The sequence below is a fragment of the Acinonyx jubatus genome, chromosome E2 (genome assembly GCF_027475565.1).
Source record: "Acinonyx jubatus isolate Ajub_Pintada_27869175 chromosome E2, VMU_Ajub_asm_v1.0, whole genome shotgun sequence".
In the NCBI taxonomy this organism is placed as follows: Eukaryota; Metazoa; Chordata; class Mammalia; order Carnivora; family Felidae; genus Acinonyx; species Acinonyx jubatus.
This window is the reverse complement of record NC_069396.1, coordinates 235,994-259,323: the sequence shown is the minus strand read 5'-3', so window position 1 is coordinate 259,323 and position 23,330 is coordinate 235,994. Positions and strand designations below refer to the sequence as shown.

At 52.2% G+C, this 23,330-nt stretch overlaps 1 protein-coding gene across 6 annotated transcripts; it reads left to right on the top strand.

Annotated features, from left to right (window-relative positions):
- Positions 1 to 25: 25 nt before the first annotated feature.
- Positions 26 to 23,281, top strand: GAS8 (growth arrest specific 8). 6 transcript variants are annotated; one of them, XM_027076495.2, is made up of 12 exons: positions 26 to 166; positions 4,097 to 4,469; positions 6,817 to 6,903; positions 10,105 to 10,302; positions 11,256 to 11,462; positions 13,317 to 13,371; positions 14,247 to 14,452; positions 14,991 to 15,158; positions 15,621 to 15,707; positions 18,391 to 18,600; positions 21,321 to 21,386; positions 23,031 to 23,281. In XM_027076495.2, exons 2-12 carry the CDS (start codon positions 4,197 to 4,199, stop codon positions 23,178 to 23,180), a joined length of 1,707 nt encoding a protein of 568 aa, XP_026932296.1. In that variant the 5' UTR covers positions 26 to 166; positions 4,097 to 4,196; the 3' UTR covers positions 23,181 to 23,281. The 6 variants fall into 6 exon arrangements, with proteins under 6 accessions (XP_026932296.1, XP_026932299.1, XP_026932300.1 ...); XM_053210831.1 differs by lacking the exon at positions 26 to 166 and adding an exon at positions 473 to 627; XM_027076499.2 differs by lacking the exons at positions 21,321 to 21,386; positions 23,031 to 23,281 and adding an exon at positions 18,170 to 18,290 and having other exon boundaries at positions 35 to 166; positions 18,391 to 18,561.
- The last annotated feature ends 49 nt before the right edge of the window (positions 23,282 to 23,330 follow it).

Below are 23,330 nucleotides of genomic sequence, written 5' to 3'. Positions count from 1 at the left end.
GCGCCCTCTGCGCCCCCAGCGCGCACGCTCCTCCCGCAGCCGCGCCGACTTCCGTCCATTTGTTCACCCCCAGATATTTATGGGGTGCCAGCTACTCGTCGGTGCTTCGCTGGCCATGGAGGGGAGGCACGAGGAGAGGCAAAGGCGGCGCCCACACCCCTGGCCTGTAAGCAAAGATTTGCAGATTGTGGCTAATACTATGGAGAACACATGTGGGTGGGGTTGGGCGGGAGTGTAACGGCGAGGCCGGAGTGGGGGATGGGAGGTAGGGAGGTGGGAGCGGGCAGCCAGGGCGCCCCGGGAAGGCAGGCAGGATCCGGGCGCGTCGAGAACCGCAAACACACGCCCCTGGAATGCGTCCCTGTGTCAAGTTCTTTGTGCGCAGTATCTCATTAATTCTCCCAGAGATCCAAAGAAGACGGTGTCCTGTTTTTCCAGGTGCAGACGTTGAGCACAGAGAGGGTAGGTAACCTGACCAAGGCTGCACAGCCAGGCACTGGAAGCCAGAGGGTCCGAATTCAAGCCCAAAGACTGCACTTTTATAAAAACAAAACCAACCACAGAAGAGCATCAGGGAGAAAGAGTTTGTACCCAGCTGGGAGTGAAAAAGGCCCGCAGAGGAGGGAGGTGGGTATGAACTTGGTGTTTGCAGGACAGGCACCCTCTCAAAGGCAGGTGGTCCATACAGTTTCAGCCACTCGAGGAAGGCCCTCGCTGCCCAGCCCAACTCCAGTCACCGGAGCCCACAGCCTTTGAGACTGTCAGTCCCCGAGGCTGGCTAATGGTTCCCATTGTTCTTTAGTTTACAAAACAAGTGAGAACAAAAACTGCAGTTTGCAACCTTCTAAAATGATTTCCGTGACCCTGTAGAGAACCAGCCCTTGCTGTGAGCCACTGGCCTCCATGTGACCCCAAAAGGCAGAGATTTGGCTTTCCAGGGACAAAACTGAGTTCTAGGATGGGTGGTGGGGCCATAAGCAAGCCAGTGAGTGCCCTGGGAAGTTGGGACAGGGGATAGGTACTGGCTGTTCAGAGTGAGCTGGGGTGGCAGATTGTATTTTCTCAAAATGGTCACATTGGTATTTCTTTAAAAAATTTTTTTTGATGTTTTTAGTTATTTTTGAGAGAGAGAGAGAGACAGAGCATGAGAGGGAGAGGGGCTGAGAGAGAGGGAGACACAGAATTCGAAGCAGGCTCCAGGCCCCGAGCTGTCAGCACAGAGCCCGACGTGGGGCTCGAACTCACAGACCGCGAGCGAGATCATGACCTGAGCTGAAGTCGGATGCTCAACCGACTGAGCCACTCAGGCACCCCCAGATTGGTATTTCTGATTCCATTTCCAGAACCTTTCCACTCCCCTCAAGACACTCCCTCACCTATACTTTTCCTGCTTGAACCTGGGCAAGCCTTGTGACTGCTCTGGCCAATAGAGTGTGGCAGAAATGATGCCATGTGACTTCTAAAGTTGGGTCGTAAGGGAGATTCACCTGTCCCTCAGAAGACCCCCTGGAACCTGGCCACCTTATGTGAGGAATTCCAGGCCACTCAAGACGCCAATGTGTGTGTTCTGGCCGGCAATAGCCAGTAGACCGGACTTAAGTCCTCAGGCCACGGGGCAGACATGAGACCCGCTTTGAGCCACCCCTCTGGGGGTGTTCTGTGGAGCTGAGGTGAGCTGCCCCCCACTGAGTCTTGGCTGAGTTGTAGACTCATGAGCAAAACCAATATTGTTACTGTATCAAGCCATTACTTTTGGGGATAACCTGTTATGTAGCCACAGTAACTGTAATGGCAATTGTTTAATAATTTTCCCTATTTGAGAGATGGGTAGGTGGGTACAGAGGGGGTCTTGTCTAAGGCATTCCAGCTGGTGACCAGCAGGTGATCTGATTCCAGAGCCAGTGTTTATTTATTTTGAACTTTTCATTAAGAATATTTTTAAGCAAAAGGAGAGAGAATAGCACAATTAACCTGCTTGTACCCAACACCCAAACTCAGCAGTTACTAACTCATGGCTGATCATGTTTCCTCTCTACTATCAATTACCTCCCTTCATTGCTGGAAGCAAATCCTACACATTATATAATTTCATTTGTAAATACTTCACTATTTATCTCTAAATGAGAGTCCAGTCTTCTCAAGTCCTCTGTTATCTTTTTTTTTAAAGCTTATTTATGTAATTTGAAAGAGAGAGAGAGAGGGAGGGAGGGAGACAGAGAGAGAACAAGCAGGGGAGGGGCAGAGAAAGAGGGAGAGAGAGAATTCCAAGCAGGCTCCTTGTTGTCAGTACGGAGCTCGACACAGGGCTCGATCCCATGAACCATGAGATCATGACCTGAGCTGAAATCAAGAGTCAGACACTTAACTGACTGAGCCCCCCAGGTGTCGCTGAAGTATTCTATTACCTTAACACCCAGGCATCTGTTGAGTTGACGTAGTGGTCTGCACTTGATCTTAGCCAAAAGGCCGAGAAGCGATGATGATGTAGTGGTCTGAAGCAGTTTACCTAACTGACCAAGTCAGCAGGCATGAGGAAGAGGCAGACATTAGACAATATGGTCAGGGGGTTTGTCTATGTTAACATTTGCTCTGTGATTTTGCAGGAAACTCAGATGCCATTTATCTGGGTTTCGGAGCTGCACAGCTTGATGCTGAATAAAAGTATCTTGAGCCACACATGTGAAGAAAAGGCTCTTTTCTAAGAATCTGAACTCAAATCCAATATGAAAAGCACAGGTCACTGTGGGCCTGTCAGGAGCCCGGGGAGTTGTCAGCCAGGGCTCTCTGTGGAACGATAAACTAAGCGATGCTGCTGCTTTTGACAAGTGAATTCCCTGTCTCGTTATCCTGAGCTCACCTTCTTTTTCTTGCCCTTTTTGCTGAAAGGAATTCTTGTTAATGCATTTATTTAATTCAGAACTCCCAGACTTCTAAAGCAAAAAAGCCAATCAGCATGAGGCACCTAGCATATTGGGTCTGCCAAACTAAGTGTTAAATAACAATAATTACCCCTCCGTGTTACCCAGCTGCACTGTCTGGCCCGCCAAATTCCCTCTGGGAGGCCCTGGCATTGGGGGAGGAGGCCCCTATCAGGCCAGTGGTGTAGGCACAGGGACGTGACCAGACCTCACAAAGGCCTCAGGGCCTGCTATAAATAAATCATGGCTCTGTGCAAGGTGGGTCCTTCCAATTGGCTGCTCCAGTCCAAGAGCAGTCATGGCTTCTGTGGGTAAACCAGGAAGCCCTTCAGGGTCCTTACTGTGGCTCTCGGATCACTGCCTGTGTGTGTGTGCTTGGGGCCTAAGCAAGCCCAGCTAAGGAGGCATCTTCTTCCTTGGGTGGGATTGGCAGATCCCTTCTTCATTACTCACACTTTGTCCCCAGTGCAACTCTCCAGGGTGAAAAAATTCTGGAATCTTCTCCATCCCCAAACAGATGGGAAGATATGACCTGCTGCAAAATCACTAGTTAGGAAGATGTTAAAAGAGAGGGTGTACAAACAAAGAGGACAAATGGTGTGTAAAGATGGGCACTTGCTTATGACACATTCTTAGTCTTCTGATTGACAGGGAGTGATACACGTGGGCAACAGGGTGGTGGCAGGGGTTGGAAATTCACCTGCAAAATCATATAATGATTTGCAGTTTTCAGAGCAAGGGGTTGGGAAAGGGACTTCCTAAGGCTTTTTCTGCAGTGCCTGTCTGGAAACCCCTGGCAGAGGTTTCTAGTTTTTCCTCACCATGAGGACCGGGGGCCACAGAGGAGGCCTCCTCTGGCAGAGCAGTTTATTTTTGAGGAGACACTTGCCGACTTCAAAACTTTGGAGCTAGCTGGAAAATACTTTTCTTTCCTATTTCTGTTTTGTTCTGATGGTTTGCGGAAACCCAGCTACCTTCCACCCTCACCGCGGCAGCTGGTGGGAGGAATTTTCAAAGGTGGGCGGGGGTGTGGCCCAGGGGCGTAACCTCGGCCCAAATTTGAATCCGATTTGCATAGCGTCTGGGAGCCTTGGGCGGCTGATCTGTCTTTCCTTGCGGTCTCCCTCCTTCCTTGAAGGCACTCTTAACTGAACACCTGGTATGTACTGTTGTTCTAGGCGCTGTAGGTAAGAAGTGGACGAAACAGTTCCTCCCCCTCCGGGGAGCTTAAGTTCTAGTCGGGGAGACACGCAAAAAACACCATAATCCCCCAACGAAATGCGCTTAGGAGCTTCGGGAAGATCCAGAGTGCGGTTGACACCAGGCCGCCGCAAGACCTACTCGATTCGGGCAACCCCGGGTTCCGCCCAGCGCGAGTTGCTAGGAACTCGCCTCCGCGGCGGCGAGGGACTGTACCGGCTGGCCGAGTCTCGCGAGGATCTTCGAGGTTTCGCGCGGGACCGCCCATCGGTTGCCGGGAGACGCTGCGGCCGCCGTCGGGCGGGCGCCTCTGTCTGCAGGTCGCGGCGGGAATCCACCACGAGAGCCATGGTGAGGAGGCGCGGGGTACCCGGCTAGGGTCCCTGAGGGGGCCAGGGGCTCCTCGGTTAGACAGTCCTGCGCGCAGAGAGACCCCTGGATGGGGAGGCCTGGGGTCCCGGGACCTGTGCGCACTGAGACCCCAAGAGTGGGCAGGCTTGGAGCTCTGGGTTCCTGGAATTGAGGCCTTGGTGCTCTCCTGGCGTTCCCATGAGGAGAGCATGGGGCGCTACGCATGCCGCATCCCTCATCCCGCACGCACGTTGAGCTGAGAGATCTGGGATCTCCAGGCTCCTGTGCTCACCGCCCCCCCCCCCCCCCCAACCCCCGCGCCGAGATCCAGGGTTTGATGTGCAAGCCGTCCAGAAAACAGAACCTGGGACAAAAAGATTTCCCATTTGTTATGGAAGTCTCAGTCCTCCGACCCTTGGGCCCTAGGGTCTGACATTATAGGGTCCCATGGAGCACAGTCGGGGTCAGGGGACACCCTAGGACGCCCAGTCTCTGGGATGGAGAGTCTGAGGCATACCGCAGTGGCTGGAGTTCCCGCTACAGCAAGGAGTACTGGACAGAGCCCCAGGATACAGGAACTGCTGTTTCCTTGGAGAACCCCGTGGGAGGCAGGCCTGTCCGAGCACGACGGGGAGCTCACCGCCTCTCCAGTTCTTCCTCCTGCCTCTCTCCTGTATTGGGGCCCTCAGCTGCCCTGGCACCCATGGTATAGACGCGTTCAGTAGCGCATTTTCTGGGGTGTAGCCCGCGGGCCATCAGCTGGCGGGGAGAATGCCTCTCCAAGCCCCTGCAGTTGGCTGTGAATTGCCAAGTAGTGGTGAACCTTTGGGACCTTCTGATGGGACTTCTCGAAGGAGGAAAGATTTTAGTGGATGGGTCTTTTAAAATCAGCTGGAAAAGATCGCTAAAATACTTATGTGTATCACTAGCTTGTGGGAATATGGGTGATTTTCCTATTCACTTTTTGCTTTTCTGTGTTTTCCGAGATATCCACGTAAAACTTTTTTGTAATCGTAAACATGTTACAGAGATGTGTAGACATGCATGTACACACATGAAAACATTAATAGGGACGTTTAGACACACAGATACGTTACAGAAACATGTAGATTCATGCACATGCAAAAGCATGGGTCACAGAGTTGGGAGAAGTCTAGGCATAAAGACAGGGATTTGGAAATTCAGTACGTGCTTGAGTGGCCCTTGAGAGGTGAGTGGAGGTGGGAGGTTTCTCTCATCTTGTCAAAGTTGTTAAAAGCAAGTGACACTAAGAGCAGGTCCGTGTGGTGAACTGTTTATAGCACACCCGTGGCGAGTGCTGTCTGCTTCAGCTCCTGACAAGGCTTCTTTCAAGGATTTATTTATGTATTTATTTTAAAGTTTAAAATTAATTAGTAATAAATAATGTTTATTTACTTGTTTGTTTATTTATTTAAATGTTTGTTTTTGAGAGAGAAAGAGAGACAGAGCGCGAGTGGGGACGGGGCAGAGAGAGAGGGAGACACAGAATCCGAAGCCGGCTCCAGGCTCTGAGCCGTCAGCACAGAGCCCGACGCGGGGCTCGAACCCACGAACCCCGAGACCATGACCTGAGCTGAACTGGGGTGCTTAACCGACTGAGCCACCCACATACCCCCAAAGATTTTTTTTTTAAGTTTATTTATTTTGAGGGAGAGACAGCGGGAGCGGAAGAGGGGCAGAGAGAGAGAGAGAGGGAGAGAGAGAATTTAGAGCCTGACATGGGGCTTGATCCCACAAACTGAGATCATGACCTGAGCTGAAATCAAGAGACGCTTAACTGACTGAGCTACCCAGGCGCCTCTGATTCTCTGAAGGAGTTTTATATTTGGAAGAAAGGAAGCCTTCTATTACCACCTGTGATCATTGCTATGGAGACATTTCTCCTTAGACTTATTGAACAGTTTCTTGCAGGTTTCTCTATGGTGGTGACCAAGCATTATAGCCAACATAGTAACACTTGGCAGTGTGGTATCGGGGTTTGTCCTGGCCAAGCACATTTTGCATCTACACCAAGGAGGTCTCTGCCACGCACCAAGGAATGGATTTGGAATGAGTTCCCCGTCCCTTCCTTTCTGAGGGAGAAAATGTTCTCTTCTAAAAAGGAAGATTTTTTTTTTCCTTGTTTCTCCAGAGGTGTCAACAGAGAAATGTGTGGGTGGTGAAGGGTGGGGAAACCTTAGGGCGGAGTGATGTGCTCCAGGTGGGGCATGAGACAGTGAGCAGTAGGACAGAGGTACCACGACAGGTATTCCTCTTCTGGTGAGCCCGGGAATTAATCAGAGCCAGGCCTCCCTGTCTTACCCAATCATCTCTTCTTTAATCAAAGGCGCCCAAGAAGAAAGGGAAGAAAGGGAAAACCAAAGCTACCCCGATTGTTGACGGGCTTGCTCCGGAGGACATGAGCAAGGAGCAGGTGAGCAATTAGGTCGGGATGGGAGTGGCGAGTGTCGTTCGAAGTTGTCTCTGGCTGTTTGTCTTTCTGAACTTCTTCTTTTTTTTTTTTTTTAATTTTTTTTTTTAACGTTTATTTATTTTTGAGACAGAGAGAGACAGAGCATGAACAGGGGAGGGGCAGAGAGAGAGGGAGACACAGAATCAGAAGCAGGCTCCAGGCTCTGAGCCATCAGCCCAGAGCCCGACGCGGGGCTCGAACTCATGGACTGCGAGATCGTGACCTGGGCTGAAGTCGGACGTCTAACTGACTGAGCCACCCAGGCGCCCCTTTCTGAACTTCTTACAGACTGTTGCCCACTGCCTCCTCGTCCACCTCCCCTCAGTGTGCTCCTGCACTCGTGTCCAAACCAAGATAACACCTCTTCCCATTTCCATACTTTTCGTCGGCTCTAAAACTCTCAAGCACAGTACAGTTTAAAAAAGGCATCAGTACACTGAAGACATTTTTAAATAGGGTGGTAGCAATTTGGAAGGAAATGATTTTCCAAAATAAAAACTATTTTTAATTTTCTGTATATCCTTTCAGTCTTATCCTTTTATGCACCTGATGCTTACTGAGCTGTTATATGCATATATAATATTGTTGTTTATTTTATTTGCATTAAACAGTAGGAATTATTTTAAGCCACTTACCCATTTTGACGACTTTAAGGACCAGAGAACGTAATTATCTAATTATAATTCCAGTGAAAAACTGCAGCACGTGGTGAGCCATGAGAGCAGGTGTGGTGGCCCCTGCAGCCTTTGTGTTGGTGACTGACCCGTGAGTGAGTGTCTGCTATAGGCCTCTTGAGGGTCCCATGTCAGCTTGTGGGTTGGTGTTAATAACTCCCTTGATAGTTTTAAGACATAAATACAAAGGAGACGGGGACAGTGACATGAGCTGAAGTTGATGAGCTGGACAGAGGCCCTTGTACACTAGTGAAGGGTTGCTTTATTTTACATGCGGGGGAACCTCAAGCAGTTTAAGGAGATGGTGATGGGTTCCGGTTTGTGTTTTGGAGAGAGGGTGGGGCTGCTGTGTGTGGAATGGACGGTACATCACATTGCCATCAGTTGAGCTGTTTCTCGTCTCCCCGTTTACTTCTTGTCCCTGTGCATACAGAACTGTGACACAGCAGTGGTTAGGTTGCACGTGTGAGCACTGACACCTCAGAACTGTCTAGGGTCCAGGCAGGGGTGAGGGACTGGGGACAGTTGCAGTCAGTTCATTGGATGGTTACCTTGGAGGCACTGGGCTCCAGTGTGGTCTGTTTTCTGCTTTTCAAAGAGAAGCTAGAAATCTGGATATTTATAAGAAACCTAAATATTGAGGGAAATCTAAGACTGTGAGTCAATCGAACTAGGTAGGAGCCTGGTTTAGGCTATCTGTTTGAGTCTAGATACGAAAGGTCTGTGCCATGAGGACACTGTCATCTGCTGAACCCCTCATCAGAACCCCATGGGGAGGCAAGCCCCACCCAGGTTCCCCACCACAGAGCTCTGGCTGCCCCTCCTTAGGGGCTTGTTATCTTGGCCTTCTCTCTTCTTAAAGTTTTTAATTCATTTTATTTATTTATTTTTACTTTTATCTTCTAATGTTTTATTTCTTTTTGAGAGAGAGAAAGTATGAGCAGTGTAGGGGCAGAGGGAGACAGGGACAAAGGATCTGACAAAGGATTTGCTGAGAGCAGAGAACGCAATGTAGGGTTCGAACCCATGAACCGTGAGCTCATGACCTGAGCTGAACTCAGACGCTTAAGCAACCGAGCCACCCAGGCGCCCCTCTCTCTCTTTTTAAAAAATGTTTATTTATTTGTGGGGGAGAGGGGCGGAAGGAGAGAGTGGGAGAGAATTCCAAGTGGGCTCTACTTTCAGTGCAGACCGTGTGCATGACCCTGGGGTCATGGCCTGAGACGCCATCAAGAGTCGGACGCTCAACTGACTGAGCCACTCAAGCGCCCCTTGGCCTTCTCTTGAAGTGAGAAGTGTGGTTTCCCTGTGGGGAGTGGGGTTATCAAGAGAGAAAAACTTCACACTGAGTGGCCTGAAGTTGTGCTCTGAAGATGACTAATTCTTGATGGAGATGAAATTCCCAAGAAAGCCAAGAGCCAGCCCCACGTAAAAAAAAAAAAAAAAAAAAAAAAATTATTTGGAGATTTGCAGTGGGCTTCGGACAAAACCTTTTTGACTGTTAGGGGTTCTTCTGGGTTTGTATATTTTTTTTGCTTAACATACCTTTAAAGGTGAGCGTTTGTTTGTTTATTTATTTATTTAAAGTTTTATGTACTTATTTTGAGAGAGAGCAAGGGAGGGGCAGAGAGAGAGGGGGAGAGAGAGAATCCCAAGCAGGCTCTGTGCTGACAGTGCAGATACGGGGCTTTAACTCTTGAACTGTGAGATCGTGACCTGAGCTGAAATCAAGTCGGATGTTTAACTGAGCCACCCAGGCACCACCAGAAGGTGAATGTTTTTTAATTTAGCATTGTTTTGTTAACGTGTGTACATGCTGCTCCATCATTTTCATATTTATGTGTCTTTGGGCCATATAACCTTTTAGTAGATTTACTCTAATTTCTCAGCCATTTCCGTATTTAAAATCATCTCAGATTACTTCCTTTAAACTTTTCTTGCTGTTGTAATAATGGTGTGGCTAATGTCTTTGAGCAGATAACTCTTGTATTTTTTGGTTCTTTTTTTTTTTTTTTTTAACGTTTATTTACTTTTGAGAGAAAGAGAGCATGAGCAGGAGAGGGGCAGAGGGAGAGGGAGACACAGAATCGGAAGCAGGCTCCAGGTTCTGAGCTGTCAGCACAGAGCCCGACGTGGGGCTCGAACCCACGCACGGTGAGATCATGACCTGAGCCGAAGTCAGACGCCCAACTGACTGAGCCACCCAGGTGCCCCAACTCTTGTGTTCTTTTGAGAAATTCCTCTAGTATAAATTCCTGGGAATGGATGAAAAGATACAATCATATTTTGATTATTGGTTACATTCAAGGTACTTCTGCTATTTTCTGAATTATGTCCTGTCCTCGGGACCTTTCTAGCATCATATTTTAACATCTCACTTTTAGTTTTTACTTGTGTTTAGGTGAGAACAGCCTTTCTTTCTTCATCGCAGTGGGCAGGGGTGGGGGGAGGGCCCTGCTGGGCCTCACGGCTGCGCTCTGCCCGGCAGGTGGAGGAGCATGTCAGCCGTGTCCGCGAGGAGCTGGACCGTGAGCGTGAGGAGCGCAACTACTTCCAGTTGGAGCGGGACAAGATCCATACCTTCTGGGAGATCACGAGGAGGCAGCTGGAGGAGAAGAAGGCCGAGCTGCGGAACAAGGACCGGGAAATGGAGGAGGCTGAGGAGAGGCACCAGGTTGAGATCAAGGTAAATGCAGCTGGCCTGCCCGTCCCTGCTGGACATACCGTATGGCACAGAAGAACGGGGCTCGAGCAGGGGGGCATTTTGTTGCTTGCTTTGGGGTCACAGCCCTTTGTATCCTTTACACTGGGAAATGAAGGTTTGTTGTTTTTTTAAGTTTATTTATTTTCAGAGAGAGAGAGAGAGAGAGAGAGAATGAGTGGGGGAAGGGCAGAGAGAAAGAGAGAATGAGTGGGGGAAGGGCAGAGAGAGGGGGCGAGAGAGAATCCCAAGCAGGCTTCATGCTCATCGCAGAGCCTGACATGGGAGATTGTGACATGAACTGAAATCAAGAGTTGGACACTTAGGGGCGCCTGGGTGGCTCAGTCGGGTGAGCGACCGACTTCAGCTCAGGTCATGATCTCAGGGTTTGTGAGTTCGAGCCCCACATCGGGCTCTGTGCTGACAGCTCGGAGCCTGGAACCTGCTTCCGATTCTGTGTCTCCCTCTCTCTCTGCCCCTCCCCGACTCATGCCCTGTCTCTCTCTGTCTCAGAAATAAATAAACATTAAAAAAAAAAAATTAAAAAAAAAAAGAGTTGGACGCTTAACTGACTGAGCCACTCATGAAATACTCATGAAAGTATTTTTTATAAAAGGGTATGTGCACGGGGCACCTGGGTGGCTCCGTCGGTTAGCCGTCCGACTTTGGCTCAGGTCATGATCTCCTGGTTCGTGAGTTCAAGCCCCACATCGGGATCTCTGCTGTCAGCTTGGAGCCCATTTCAGATCCTCTGTCCCCCTGTCTGCTTCTCCCCAACTTGTGCGCTCTCTCTCTCTCAAAAATAAATAAAACATTAAAAAAAAAAAGATATGTGCCTGCAGGTGAGCATGCACGGGCAGGTGAGCAGGCGAGTGTGCGTGTGCCGGGGTGTGGGTGAGAGTGTGCAGGGAAGCAAGCGGTGCTCTCGCTGCCTGCAGGTGTACAAGCAGAAGGTGAAGCACCTGCTGTACGAGCATCAGAACAACCTGACGGAGATGAAGGCTGAGGGTGCCGTGGTCATGAAGCTGGCCCAGAGGGAGCACTGCGCACAGGAGGGTGCACTGCGCAAGGACATGCGGGCGCTGAAGGTGGAGCTCAAGGAGCAGGAGCTGGCCCACGAGGTGGCGGTGAAGAACCTGCGGCTGGTAGGTGTGAGGGCCGCCAGTGCCTGACTGGCTGCTGGGGACCGTGAACTCCTGATTAGTCAACTTACCTGGGAATTCATATTTTGCTTAGAAGCTTCCTGCATTTTGGGAATTAGTTGAACTATTTAAGAAAAAGACAAATCCCATTTGGGGGCCAAGTACAGAATTTTATTTCAGATCTGAGCAACAAATGGACTTCCCAAGGGGAAAATCCAGCCTAGGGTCCTCTTCATGTGCTGCTGACACCTGACACCTGGCTGCTTTCCCAGGGAGTCTGTCAGGTGCATTTAGAAACATACAGAACCGGGGCCCCCCGGGTGGCTCTGTCGGTTGAGCGTCCGACTTCGGCTCAGGTCATGATCTCGAGTTTGTGAGTTCGAGCCCTGTGCCGGGCTCTGTGCTGACCGCTCAGAGCCTGGAGCCTGCTTCAGATTCTGTGTCTCCTTCTCTCTCTGCCCCTCCCCTGCTCGTGCTCTGTCTCTCTTTCAAAAATAAACAAACATTAAAAAGAAACATATGCAACCATTAACATGTCTGGTATACCAGCCCCTCCGTGGCCATGGCAGTTTGTCATGCAAGCTGGGTTCATAAGCACCTGGCTAACTTTTTGGTCCTTTCTGAGTGAGGCTTGGGGGTTCCAGGTGGAGGTTGAGATTCATTTGCCTGGTGCCCATAAGGTGCCAAGCGCTGTTCTGATCTCTGGGGACAGGGAACAGGACTGAGAGAATGACTGCCCACGTGTGGTTGACAGTCCAGGAAGGAGACAAAAGACAGAACGAAGTGTTGGATACGTGGAGCACGTCCACAGGCATAAACGCGGTGGGAAGAGCAGTGTGGGGAAGAGGATGCAGTGGGTTGAGGGTAGGGTTGTATTCTTCTACAAGGAATTCTGGGAGTGTGTCATTGAGAAGGTGACATTTGGGCAAAGGCTGGAAGGCGGTGGGGCTGAGCCAGGCTTAGGGAGACCAGGTCTGGAGAAGGCATAGGGGATGGGCTGTTGTGGAGGCCTAGAGGAGCAAGGGGCAAGGTGGCTGGGCAGGTAGGTCAGAGCTTGTCAGCATCAAAAGCCACAGTCAGGACCCAGCTGTTGACCTGGGTTTAGTTGGGGGAACTTTGGAGGTTTTGGGCAGAGGGAAGATGTGTCTGACTTTGGTTTTCTAAGGTTCTTCTTGGCCATGGGTTCGGAAGACTTTGTTAATACGTTTGCCTCATGCTGGAGGCACTGCAGCCTCAACTAAGAAAAAACTTTGCAGTGAAGGCTGACGGTGAAGTCTTGGACCTATAAGAATAGTCTGATCTTTGCTGACAGACAGATTTCCAGTGAATTTGGTGATGTGAGGCTGTCTGCTTACCTGAGGCCTGGATATGGAGTAGTTATGTGGTCAGAATACCCCTTTGTGCAAAAGTACTATCCTATAAAAAATAATCTAAATTTTCTATTCAAAACCTCTCTATATAACTGTGAAAATAATTGTGAATGCTGCTCTAAGTCACAGCTGAAGCAGGCCGTCAGGCATCTGGAGAGAACCTGCAGCTCCGTGTAGACATGGCCCGTGCTCTCCGACCTGTGGGCAAGCTGAGTGAGGGGCCAAGCACGGTCAGTGTTGAGCATGTCTGTTAACATTCGGTCATTAACCAAGGAAAGTGAATTATGAAACACGGAAGTTACCAAAACCACGTTATTCTGAGCATGGTCCAAGGGCTCGGAGGTGAGGGGAACCCAGCACCCTCCAGAAACAGCGCAGAGTTTCCGGAGTTGGATTTTCCATACCACCGAGGAGCAGGGCCAGCCCCAGGGAGAGGCTTCTGTGTGTGTCTGTCACCTAGTAATGGCCTGCTTCTCTGCCTTCGCAGAAGCACAGCGAGGAGGTCACCAAGATGCGGAATGACTTCGAGAGGCAAGTGCGAGGTCAGTTCCTTACATGCGTCCTGTCAGAAGGAAATTTACCTCTAGGGCCTGCTCACCCAGGGCACAGAAACCAGGTCAAAATGGCCTAGATGCGCAGAGAGAAAATGTAGTTTCCAAGGCTGACGGATTGCCCAGAATCCCGGAACAACTTACTTCCACGCAAGTTGGGGAGGCTGTGATTACCACCTACGGCCCTACTCCTGGCATAAATCAGTAGTTTGAGGCACGTGGCAGTTATTGTCTTGTGGGCAGTATTCTTAGAATAGTCTTCATGGCTTCTGGCCCGAGGAGGCTCCCGTTTGAGAAGTCTGTCGGGTTCACAGACAAAGCTCTAGAGTCGGCCTGGATGACCACTGAGCTGTGGGATCAGCTGACACTTGGTTTTGGGAACCCTAACCCCGGGATTGATTATCAGTGCCTGCTACAGACAAAGGAAGGCAGACAGTGGTGTGTGTGTGCTGAATATGTCATCTGTGAGCCTCAGCAGAGAGAGGTCCACTCAGACCCGTCCTGTGCTTTGGCCGCGCTTGTGTGCACAGCCTTCATCCCGGTGGATGTTCCTGGGCCGTGTTTAGAAGTCCCATCTATTCTTTTTTTTTTTTTTTAATGTTTATTTTTTGAGAGAGCATGAGCAGGGGTGGGGCAGAGAGAGACAGAGGGAGAGAGAGGATCTCAAGCAGGCTCCATGCTATCAGTGCAGAGCCGGACATGGGGCTCGAACCCATGAAACATGAGATCATGACCCGAGCCGAAATCGAGAGTCGGACGCTCAACCTACTGAGCTGCCCAGGTGCCCATAGGTTCCATCTATTCTGATAGACACTGGGCCACCTGTTCCTCTGCTAAGCTGCCCTATATGTGCTTCTGCCTTTCAGAAATTGAGGCCAAGTATGATAAAAAAATGAAGATGCTTAGGGATGAACTTGACCTGAGGAGAAAGACTGAGATCCACGAGGTGGAGGAGAGAAAGAACGGCCAGATCAACATGCTGATGCAGCGGCATGAAGAAGCCTTTACAGACATCAAGAACTACTACAACGACATCACCCTCAATAACCTGGCTCTCATCAACTCCCTCAAGGTGCTGCGCTAGGGCCGGCTGGGCCGGGGGCCCCAGACACTAGGTCTCCACCCCGTCGGGCCCATTACTCTCCTTTTAAAGATGTTTGAGGGTGCTCCTCTGTCCTTGTTTGAATTCATAATGGAGCCTCTCCACACCTGTGGCTGGCGGCAGCCAGGATGTTGCCCTGACTGTAGCGTAGGCGGGGCTCGTGAAAAGGACACATTCGACAGGTGGAAGCTTCATGCGGAACTGTAGTGGGAGCCCCAGCATGGCTGCACAGGTGGTGTCATCACCACGCAAGTGCTGGCAGGGACAGAGTTCCCACGGTGGGGAATGCCCCTCGGGTCCTGGAAAAGTGTAATCTCAATTTGTGTGGAAGCAGCCTTCCTAGAAGATTCAGAATAAGTGAAGACTGCCAAATTACTCCGTGTTTATACACAGAACAGGTCTTCAGGACCGTCCTTGGTGGGCAGGAGGGCTCCTGGCTCTGCCCTCTGAAGACCTCGGCTCTGCCTGCCGAACCCCTGCCGCACCCCTGCCGTACTTGTGCCAACAGGAGCAGTTGGAGGACATGCGCAAGAAGGAAGGTCACCTCGAGAGGGAGATGATGGAGGTGTCCGCGCAGAACAAGCGCCTGACAGACCCTCTTCAGAAGGCTCGGGATGACGTGACTGAGATGCAGAAGAAGCTCGGGAACTATGAGAGGGACAGACAGACCCTGGTTGTGAGTTTCTGCCTGACTGTGCCTCCCTCCTTGCACTTCCTCCTGGGCTAGGAGAGGAGGGACATCAGCAAGGTGTCTCCTGGGTCCCAGAGCAGGGTCGGCCTTTAGGGCAGGACTGGGGGGCTGAATCTCAGCTTCTCTGACTGGTGTCCTTCATGGACAGGATGTTAAGCTGGTGCACATTCTGGGCAATAGGTGTTTCCACCAGCTTGCTGCGGGGGGCGCTCAGCTGCTTGTGTCCTTGAGCCAGTCCTTCGTTCATTCGTTCGTTCCTTCATTCATTCTATCAGTCTCTACACTGAGGATGGGGCTCGAACTGACAGCCCTGATCCAGAGACACCAGGTGCCCCTGAGGCAGCTCTCTTCCACAATTATTTTTGGCCTTGCCATCCCCCAGGAGCCTGCATTACGTGGACGCCTGGTCCTGAACACTTTGTCCTCCACCTTTCATTTTCTCTCCAGCGCACAAAAGCACGTTTGAAGGTTGCCGAGAAAGAGCTAAAGGACCTGCAGTGGGAACACGAGGTGCTGGAGCAGCGATTTCTCAAGGTGAGCAGATGCCAGGCCGGCATCCCAGGGACCCCCAGTCAGGGAGAGACCCTTCCTGTAACCCTGGCTCGGCCATTGGTTTCAGGAAGCCTTAAAACCGCGGCTGGGTTTCTAGGTTCGAAAGCTGGGAGTCCTGTTGTCCACTTCTCACGCTCTGCAGCCTTACGAGGCAAAACCCTGTGGTACATTCTAGAGAAGGCCCAGGGTCTCACAGAGCAGGTGCCCTGCTGGGAGACCATCACCCCCAATTCTCTTTCCCCCCGGCTCACCTCTGAAGCACGTGAAGGGTACCTAGCCCTTGCATTGAGGGTCTTTTCCATGTATGTACATGTGTTTAAGTAGTAAACTGTCGGGCACACATTGTAAAGAAGTCCTGGAGCCCTGCCGTCTGTGAGTGAAAATGAGAGGGCCCTCCTGCTGTGCAGTGCTGGTTCTCATGAGTGGTAGCAGCTCCTTGAGTTTTGTGCAGACTTCTTCCTGTGCACCCTTATGTACGGGTGGCTTCATGCCTTAAGAACGCTGTGCTTTTTTTTTTTTTTTTTTAACCTCACCTTGATTGTGCTGTCTCCAGATTGTACACACAGAACAGTCATGTTCGGCTCTGTGCCAGAACGCTCCATTTAAAAAAAATTTTTTTTTTTTTACATTTATTTATTTTTTGAGAGACATAGAGAGACAGAGCACAAGTTGGGGAGGGGCAGAGAGAGAAGGAGACACAGAATCCAAAGCAGGCTCCGGGCTCCAAGCTGTCAGCACAGGGCCTGATGCGGGGCTCGAACTGTCAAACTGTGAGATCATGACCTAAGCTGAAGTCGGACGCTTAACCCAGTGAGCCACCCAGGCGCCCCAGAAGGCTCCATTTGTTATGCAGCCACTTCCCCTGGAGAGATGTCTTTGTTTTTGTCTTTTGCTGTTACAAACCACTGCCACTGTCCTCCTTTTAAGTTTACCTTTGTGCAGGGCTGAGCATCTCTTTTAAAGTCAGTCCCTAGCAGTGGCTTGTTGGGCCAAAAGGTTTGTGTTCCGAATTTGGGTAGAGGCTGCACAGAGCGTTGTTCTGAGTTATGACTCTGCCCAAAGCACCCAAGGGGCCACTTCCTGCCTGAACCAGATGTCACTAATTCAAAACTTGCTGATGTGATCGGGTGGAAGATGTCTTGTTGAATGTGCTTTTCTGAGGTACCCCGTGAGTGGCACACATGCCAGGCAGAGCAGTTCCGTTTTTGTAAACTTTGGTTAATTCAGGTTTTGTTCCTTTTCTCACCTGATTGAGATTCATGCTCACAGACAGTGATTATGGAATGGTCCAGATTCCTCAGGTACATCCCATCATCCCATCAGGTCTAGAGTCACCTTCTTCAGAGATGCCTCTGAGGGTCCTGCAGGCTGCTGGCTGGCCAGGAGAAGGACCCTTGAGTCACCAGTGAGATGCGCCCTGCGCCCCCCCGTGCCCCCCCGCCCCCGCCGTTGCTGGCTAAGGGGGTGTGCATTTGGGGAGGAGGAAATGGAGGCTGACTGCAAAGGCTTGCGTTGGAGCCTGTGCACTTTGCCCCTTCTCTTCTGTTTGAGTGTCGTTCGTGGTATGTGCCCAAGTCAGTGTTTCCTGAGAAAACCAAGCGTGTCGATGTGTCAGCAGATTTTGAAGACCAAAGGGATGGACTGATTGAAGTGAATCGAGGGAAAACTGTACAGTAAGGAGAAGGAGAAGGTGCTGCAGGTTTGAGCATAACCCTCTTCTCTTCCTAGCTGTAAGACATGTTTTTTTTTTTTAATTTTTTTTAACGTTTATTTATTTTTGAGACAGAGAGAGACAGAGCATGAACAGGGGAGGGGCAGAGAGAGAGGGAGACACAGAATCGGAAGCAGGCTCCAGGCTCTGAGCCATCAGCCCAGAGCCCGACGCGGGGCTCGAACTCACGGACCGCGAGATCGTGACCTGAGCCGAAGTCGGACGCTTAACCGACTGAGCCACCCAGGCGCCCCAAGACATGTTTTTACACACGTAGAGAACATTCTGGAAGGAGTTACATCATGGATTCACATGGAGGCCTCTGGGAAGTTGGGTTAAGGGGCGTTCACGTTTTATACTTACACACAGTCTTGGTTTTTCTTTAAGGTGCTCAGTTAAAGGAAAAAGAATCGGAAGATGAAAAAGAACACTTCTATTTATTGACAGGCTGGTCTCCAGATCTGCCTCGTGGGGCATGTTCTAGGATCCAGGGCTGGCAGAGGGAGTGGATGGATCCCCACGGGCCCCACTCCCAAGCATTGCTTGCTGGAGTTTGATGCCTTGCATGTGACGTAGGGGTGATCAGGGACATGACTTTCCTGAGCCTCCTGAACAAACCCAGAGCCCCAGCCTCTCTGTGGGGCTTCTCCAGCTCTAACGAGGGTGCCCTCCTGCCTCCTGAAACAGCTTAGTAGACGAGGGTCCAGTTAGTGTTTCCTCCTGCTTTCCACAGTGTGGATGGCTGCAGCCCTTTAATCCCGTCACAGAGAGTGGGTGTGGCGGCAGTGTAAATGACACCCAGCCCCCCCATCCGTGGGTGGGCACTGGTGAATGGAGTTCACTCAGCAGAAGTGGTATGTTCTGGCCCAGGGAAGAGGCGGGAGGGGGCTTCTGACCAGTGAGATGCTTCCGGGGGAGGTGGCCTCTTTGTCCACTGCAGCCTGTCCCTTGCAGGTACAGCAGGAGCGAGATGAGCTGTACAGGAAGTTCACCGCGGCCATCCTGGAGGTGCAGCAGAAGGTGGGCTTCAAGAACCTGGTTCTGGAGCGGAAGCTGCAGGCGCTGAGCGCTGCTGTGGAGAAGAAAGAGGTGCAGATTAATGAGGTGCTGGCGGCCTCCAACCTGGACCCTGCTGCCCTGACCCTTGTGTCCCGCAAGCTGGAGGTAGGCCCCAGGCGGGCTCCTGGGGAGGTGCTGGGCTGGAGCCTCATGTCCTTGCCCCCCAGTAGGTGTCCTGAGCTTGGGTTGGGGGTCGCTTGTTTCGTGTGTTTGTGTCCAGCCTCCGTCATTCCGGTGGGGACCCTCAGGTGATGTTGGGAGGGTCATGGGTTTCCTGTGGCCTGAGCATAGATGGGGCTGCAGATGTCTGCTCACAGGCCCGTGTGTGCCATCGGGCTCCCCAGGTTCTCTGTTACTGGCTTTGCTCAGGTCTGAGGTCTTCTGTAGTCCCCTCCTTAACCTCTCAGCCCTTCTGGCCCTGAGCCCACTGCCTGTCCAGTTCTCGAGATGGGTTTAGTTCAGCCTATCAGGCCCTGGGTTTCTTAAGCTGCTGTGGGCCGGCGCTCCTCGGGAATTTGGCAGCAAACCTAGAGACAGGCCTGGGGGACAGTCGGGCCCATGAGCTCTCAGCTGAGACTACTGCCACAGTCTGCCTGGGTTGCTTTGATGTCCGGATATAGGCTGTGGGCAGTCAGGATGGGGAAATGCAGGGCCATGGGCAGTTAGGACAGGGAAATGCAGGGCTGTGGGTGCCCCTTTGTGGTGGCGGGTGCTGTGGCAGGGTTCCCAGAGGGAGTTATGTCTGAGCAAAGGCCACGAGTTCACAGTTCCTCGTGGTGCTCCTCTATGCTGGAACCATCTTGGGCACTGGGGACAGCAATAAACAAGACAGATGGGGCCTGGGTGCCCATGGGCTGGTGGGGCCAGCTGAGGAACCCTGGCAATAGCTGCCAGCTTTGGCTCAGCAAGCAAAAGCCTGACAGCACCTGGCAGGCCGTCTTGCCTGGAGCTGGGCCTTGTGTCTCTGTTCCCTGGGCCTAGTTGGGGCATGTCACAGAAAGAACGGGTGAGGCTGGACAAGGGGTCTCTGGGCTGCCGCGGGAGTGCGGCTGTGCAGGGATCCTGGCCACCTGGGTGACCTACTGTAGCTGCCGGGCCTGAGACAACCCCAGGTGCAGTGCCCTTGGGTGCCTGGGAGACAGACGCGGGTGTGCATGGCCCCAGAGAACGCAGCTGGTCTGCATGTCTTTATGGAGAGGCCCAGTGAGGAGAGGCCAGCTTGTCCCAGAGGTGGATCCTTCCAGGATAGACGGTGCCTGTGTGTGTCTGCTTTTCCTTCATGGAGAAACAGATCTTCGGAGTTAGGGGCTGCTGACTGCTTCGGTTTGCGCAAGCGTGTTTCATCCTGAGAAATGGCACACATAGCATTTAAAAAAAAATGTTTTATTTATTTATTTTGAGAGAGAGCGAGAGCGAGCGAGAGCGAGCAGAGGAGGGGCAGAGAGAGAGGGAGAGACAGAGAATCCCAAGCTGGCTCTGCACTGACAGTGCCGGAGCCTGATGCTGGGCTCGAACCCACGAACCGTGAGACCATGACCTGAGCCCAGACCAAGAGTCAGACGCTTAACTGACTGAGTCACCCAGGTGTCCCTACACAGGTAGCATTTTTTAGGTGATTTGTCCCTGTGTAGTTCAGCTGAACATAAACCCCCCTTTGCTCACATGACACCCAGGCCCTGAGGATTAACTCTGTGTCAGGTCACTTCATGTTTATGTCAAGCATCCTGCACTGGCCTACTGCCCACCTGGCCTTGACCTTAAGCTTGCAGCTCCCTCTTGGTTGTATCCTTGTGAGCCCCTTGCTGCTGCTTGGGTGTTGGGGGAGTGCAGGGCTGTGGCGAAGGGAGCAGAGCCAGAGGGATGGGGGTGATTCTCACGCTGTTGGCTGTGCCCCTGGGTTTGGGGCTGGTAAGGAAACATGGAAGGTCCTGGGTGGGGCAGACTGGATCAGAGAGAACCCTCTGGGAAGGTGGGAGGTGAGCTGGCACTGAGTAGGGGTGAAGGACTTATTGCTGGTGGAGAGGTGCTGAGGAGTCCAACGTTATGTAGTGCCCATTTCTGGATGAGACCAGGTGCTGCTTTCGGGCAGCAGTGAGTCCTGGCTCAGGGGGTGGCAGGGCCAGGAGGGCCTGAGTCACTCAGGACAGGCTCTCGGGGCCTGTGGTGGTGCAGCCACATGGGAGGGGCCTAGTCTGGGCTGGCAGCACCATGGACTTGGGTCTGGGGGCCCATCTGCGTCCTTGTTTGTCCTTGTTTGTGTGTGAATCCCTGTGAACGCCAGCTGGCGGGGAGCGAGGGCCCTGTTAGAAAGGTCAGGATGGCTTTCCTGCCTCTACTTTTGGGAGGGGCAGCTGGTCTTGGAGCTGGATGAGGCTGTGTTGCCGGCACTCATGATGAAATCAGTCCGGTCCTCAGTGGTTGCTGCAGCTGGGCCTGTGGGCCAGGGTCACTGTGGGCCAGGTGGCAGCTCTTGCCTTTTCTGGACACTTACTTCTCTGGCCAGGCAGGAACCCTCCAGGCAGCGGGTAGGGGTTCAAGGGGCCTTCCCTGGGCCGTGGTTGGCCTGGCTTCTCTGATCTCTTGTCCTCACTTCCCAGCATCTAGACAGTCGCCATCTGGAGAGGCAGATGGTATCTTCCCTTTCTCCTCTGAAGACCTTTCTGTGCTGGCTGGCTGCGCCCTGTGTGGATGCACACCGTGATGGGGTCAGGCTGCCATTCCCTGGATGTCTGAGGTCCCCTGCTGGAGCTCCCAGACCCCTGCCAACCCCTGTCTACCTCAGCTCAAAGACAAGCTCTAACTCACATCCACCTTTCTCTCCTTAGAATGTTCTAGAATCAAAGAACAACACTATCAAGGACTTGCAGTATGAGTTGGCCCGGGTCTGCAAGGTATGAGGAGCCTCCTTGACCCTCTCTCAGGGCCCCACCTGATTTACACTTTGAGGCATACACAGCCTGAGGCTGTCTGGGCCTTCTAAGGGTCACTGTGTGTGTGGACTGGGTCTCTGATGCTGCCACGGGGGTGCGGTTGTGCTGGCATCCTGGCCACCCGGGAGACCTGTAGCTGCCAGGCTTGAGACAGCCCTGTCTCAGCTCTGGCCATGGTCCTGGTGTCCCTTACAGGGGCCTGCCCAGTGGAGGTCTGCTAAATGAGGGTGCTCTGTCCCTGTCTCCCTGTTTGACCCTTTACTCTTGCTGACCTGGCCTCTGGGGTGACTGGATGGGCCTCCTTTGCTTCTTCTATGTAGGGGACAGTACGAGTCTAAGCTTCTCTCACTCCTTTGTAAGTCTGATGAAAGCTGCACCCCGTACCCACACCAAAGCCACCAGCAGTGTGGAGGCCTCCCGCTGTTGGGGAGTGGCAGGGAGTGCCTTGACCCTTCTGTTGTCTGCCTCATGAGCCCCAGAGGCCTGGGCCCTCTACCCAGTATTCACTCCTCTGTGGGTGAGCCCCCAGCTCTGCCTTGGCTTTGCCTATGGGAAATGCAGACATAGCGCTGCCTACAGATACATTTACCTCGAGCAGCCACCCCGTGAGTGTGACTCAGATAAGCCCATAAGCCTGCCGGTGGACATTGCATCCTGGTTCTACTGTGCACCCTGGGTTGTGGAACCCCAGGAGGGAGGCAATGCCTGTCACTGGCGCTGGGCTCCAGCGCCCGTGACCAGATCTCCCTGAGCCTTTCCTCAGCCCTGCCCATCTGGACACTTCCCTTGTACGCTCTGGCATCCCCTGATACTTACATCTACAAAATTCGAACCATCTACTGGTGTGTGCAGTTCTAAGGGAATGTATCTGATTGTCAGGAGGTCCGACCCCCAGAAAAAGGTGAGAGCCAGGACCTAGCCCCCAAGTTCTGTCTGGAGCCCAGCCTGAGCTCACCCTTTAAATCTCAGCTCCAAGCATCAGCACCTTTTTCTTGATAATGGGGAGGATGATGTCAGACCAGGCTCCAAGCATTTCCTGCGCATTTCAATCCCTTGTAACCAATCCGATGCAATTAACTTAACTCTTTAAAAAGTATCCATTTTCCAGAGGCTGGGGGGGGGGGGGGGAGACAGGAACCTTGCCTGTGTTGGCCCCACCAGCACTGTTGCCCAGACCTTAGCCTTCCTGGGATCGGGGGATGGAGGGCCGCCTGCCTGCACTCTCCACCCACAAGGCAGGGAGGGTCATATACATGTGGAAGGTCATGCCCGTGAAGTCAGGGATGACTGATTTGAATGAGAAATGCCTGGCAAGGAGCCAGGAGCACGTTCAGACTCTAGTTCTGCTCTGAGTCTGTATCTTCTGCTTCAGTTTCCCCATCTGTGAAACAGGAATAATGGCAGCGTCTCCCATTGTGGGTTAGCTCAGTTATGTACGTCAAGGTGCTTATGATCAGGTGTGGCGTATCGTGAGCCGTTGGTAAAGGTTAGCTTTAAATGGTTTTCCTCCACCACCCTCCTGCACCCTCCAGAGCTGAGTAAGGCCTGGGCTAGAGTCACCCTCCGTGTGGCTCCGCCCCTCCCGATGCTGCTCTCACCCCACAGGCCCACAGTGACCTGCTGCGCACCTATGAGGCTAAGCTCCTGGCCTTCGGAATCCCTCTGGACAACGTGGGCTTCAAGCCTCTGGAGACGGCCGTGATTGGGCAGACGCTGGGCCAGGGTCCCGCGGGGCTCGTGGGCACCCCAACGTAGTGCCCACCTGGGACTGCTCCCTGGATGACACTCCCTTTCACCAAGGACAGGAGCGGTTTGTCTATTTGTATCGTCTGCAAATGAAGTTTTTCTACATTTGCTGTGTGTCTTGTTGCCTGGCTACGTGGAGGAGAGGCACCTCCAGGGCCC

Coding starts and splice junctions, on each gene's coding strand:
- GAS8 (XM_027076495.2), top strand. CDS start 4,197: ATGCGCTTAGGAGCTTCGGGAAGATCCAGAGTGCGGTTGACACCAGGC. Junction 15,708..18,390: donor TGGAGCAGCGATTTCTCAAG/GTGAGCAGATGC, acceptor TGTCCCTTGCAG/GTACAGCAGGAGCGAGATGA. Junction 21,387..23,030: donor AGTTGGCCCGGGTCTGCAAG/GTATGAGGAGCC, acceptor CTCACCCCACAG/GCCCACAGTGACCTGCTGCG.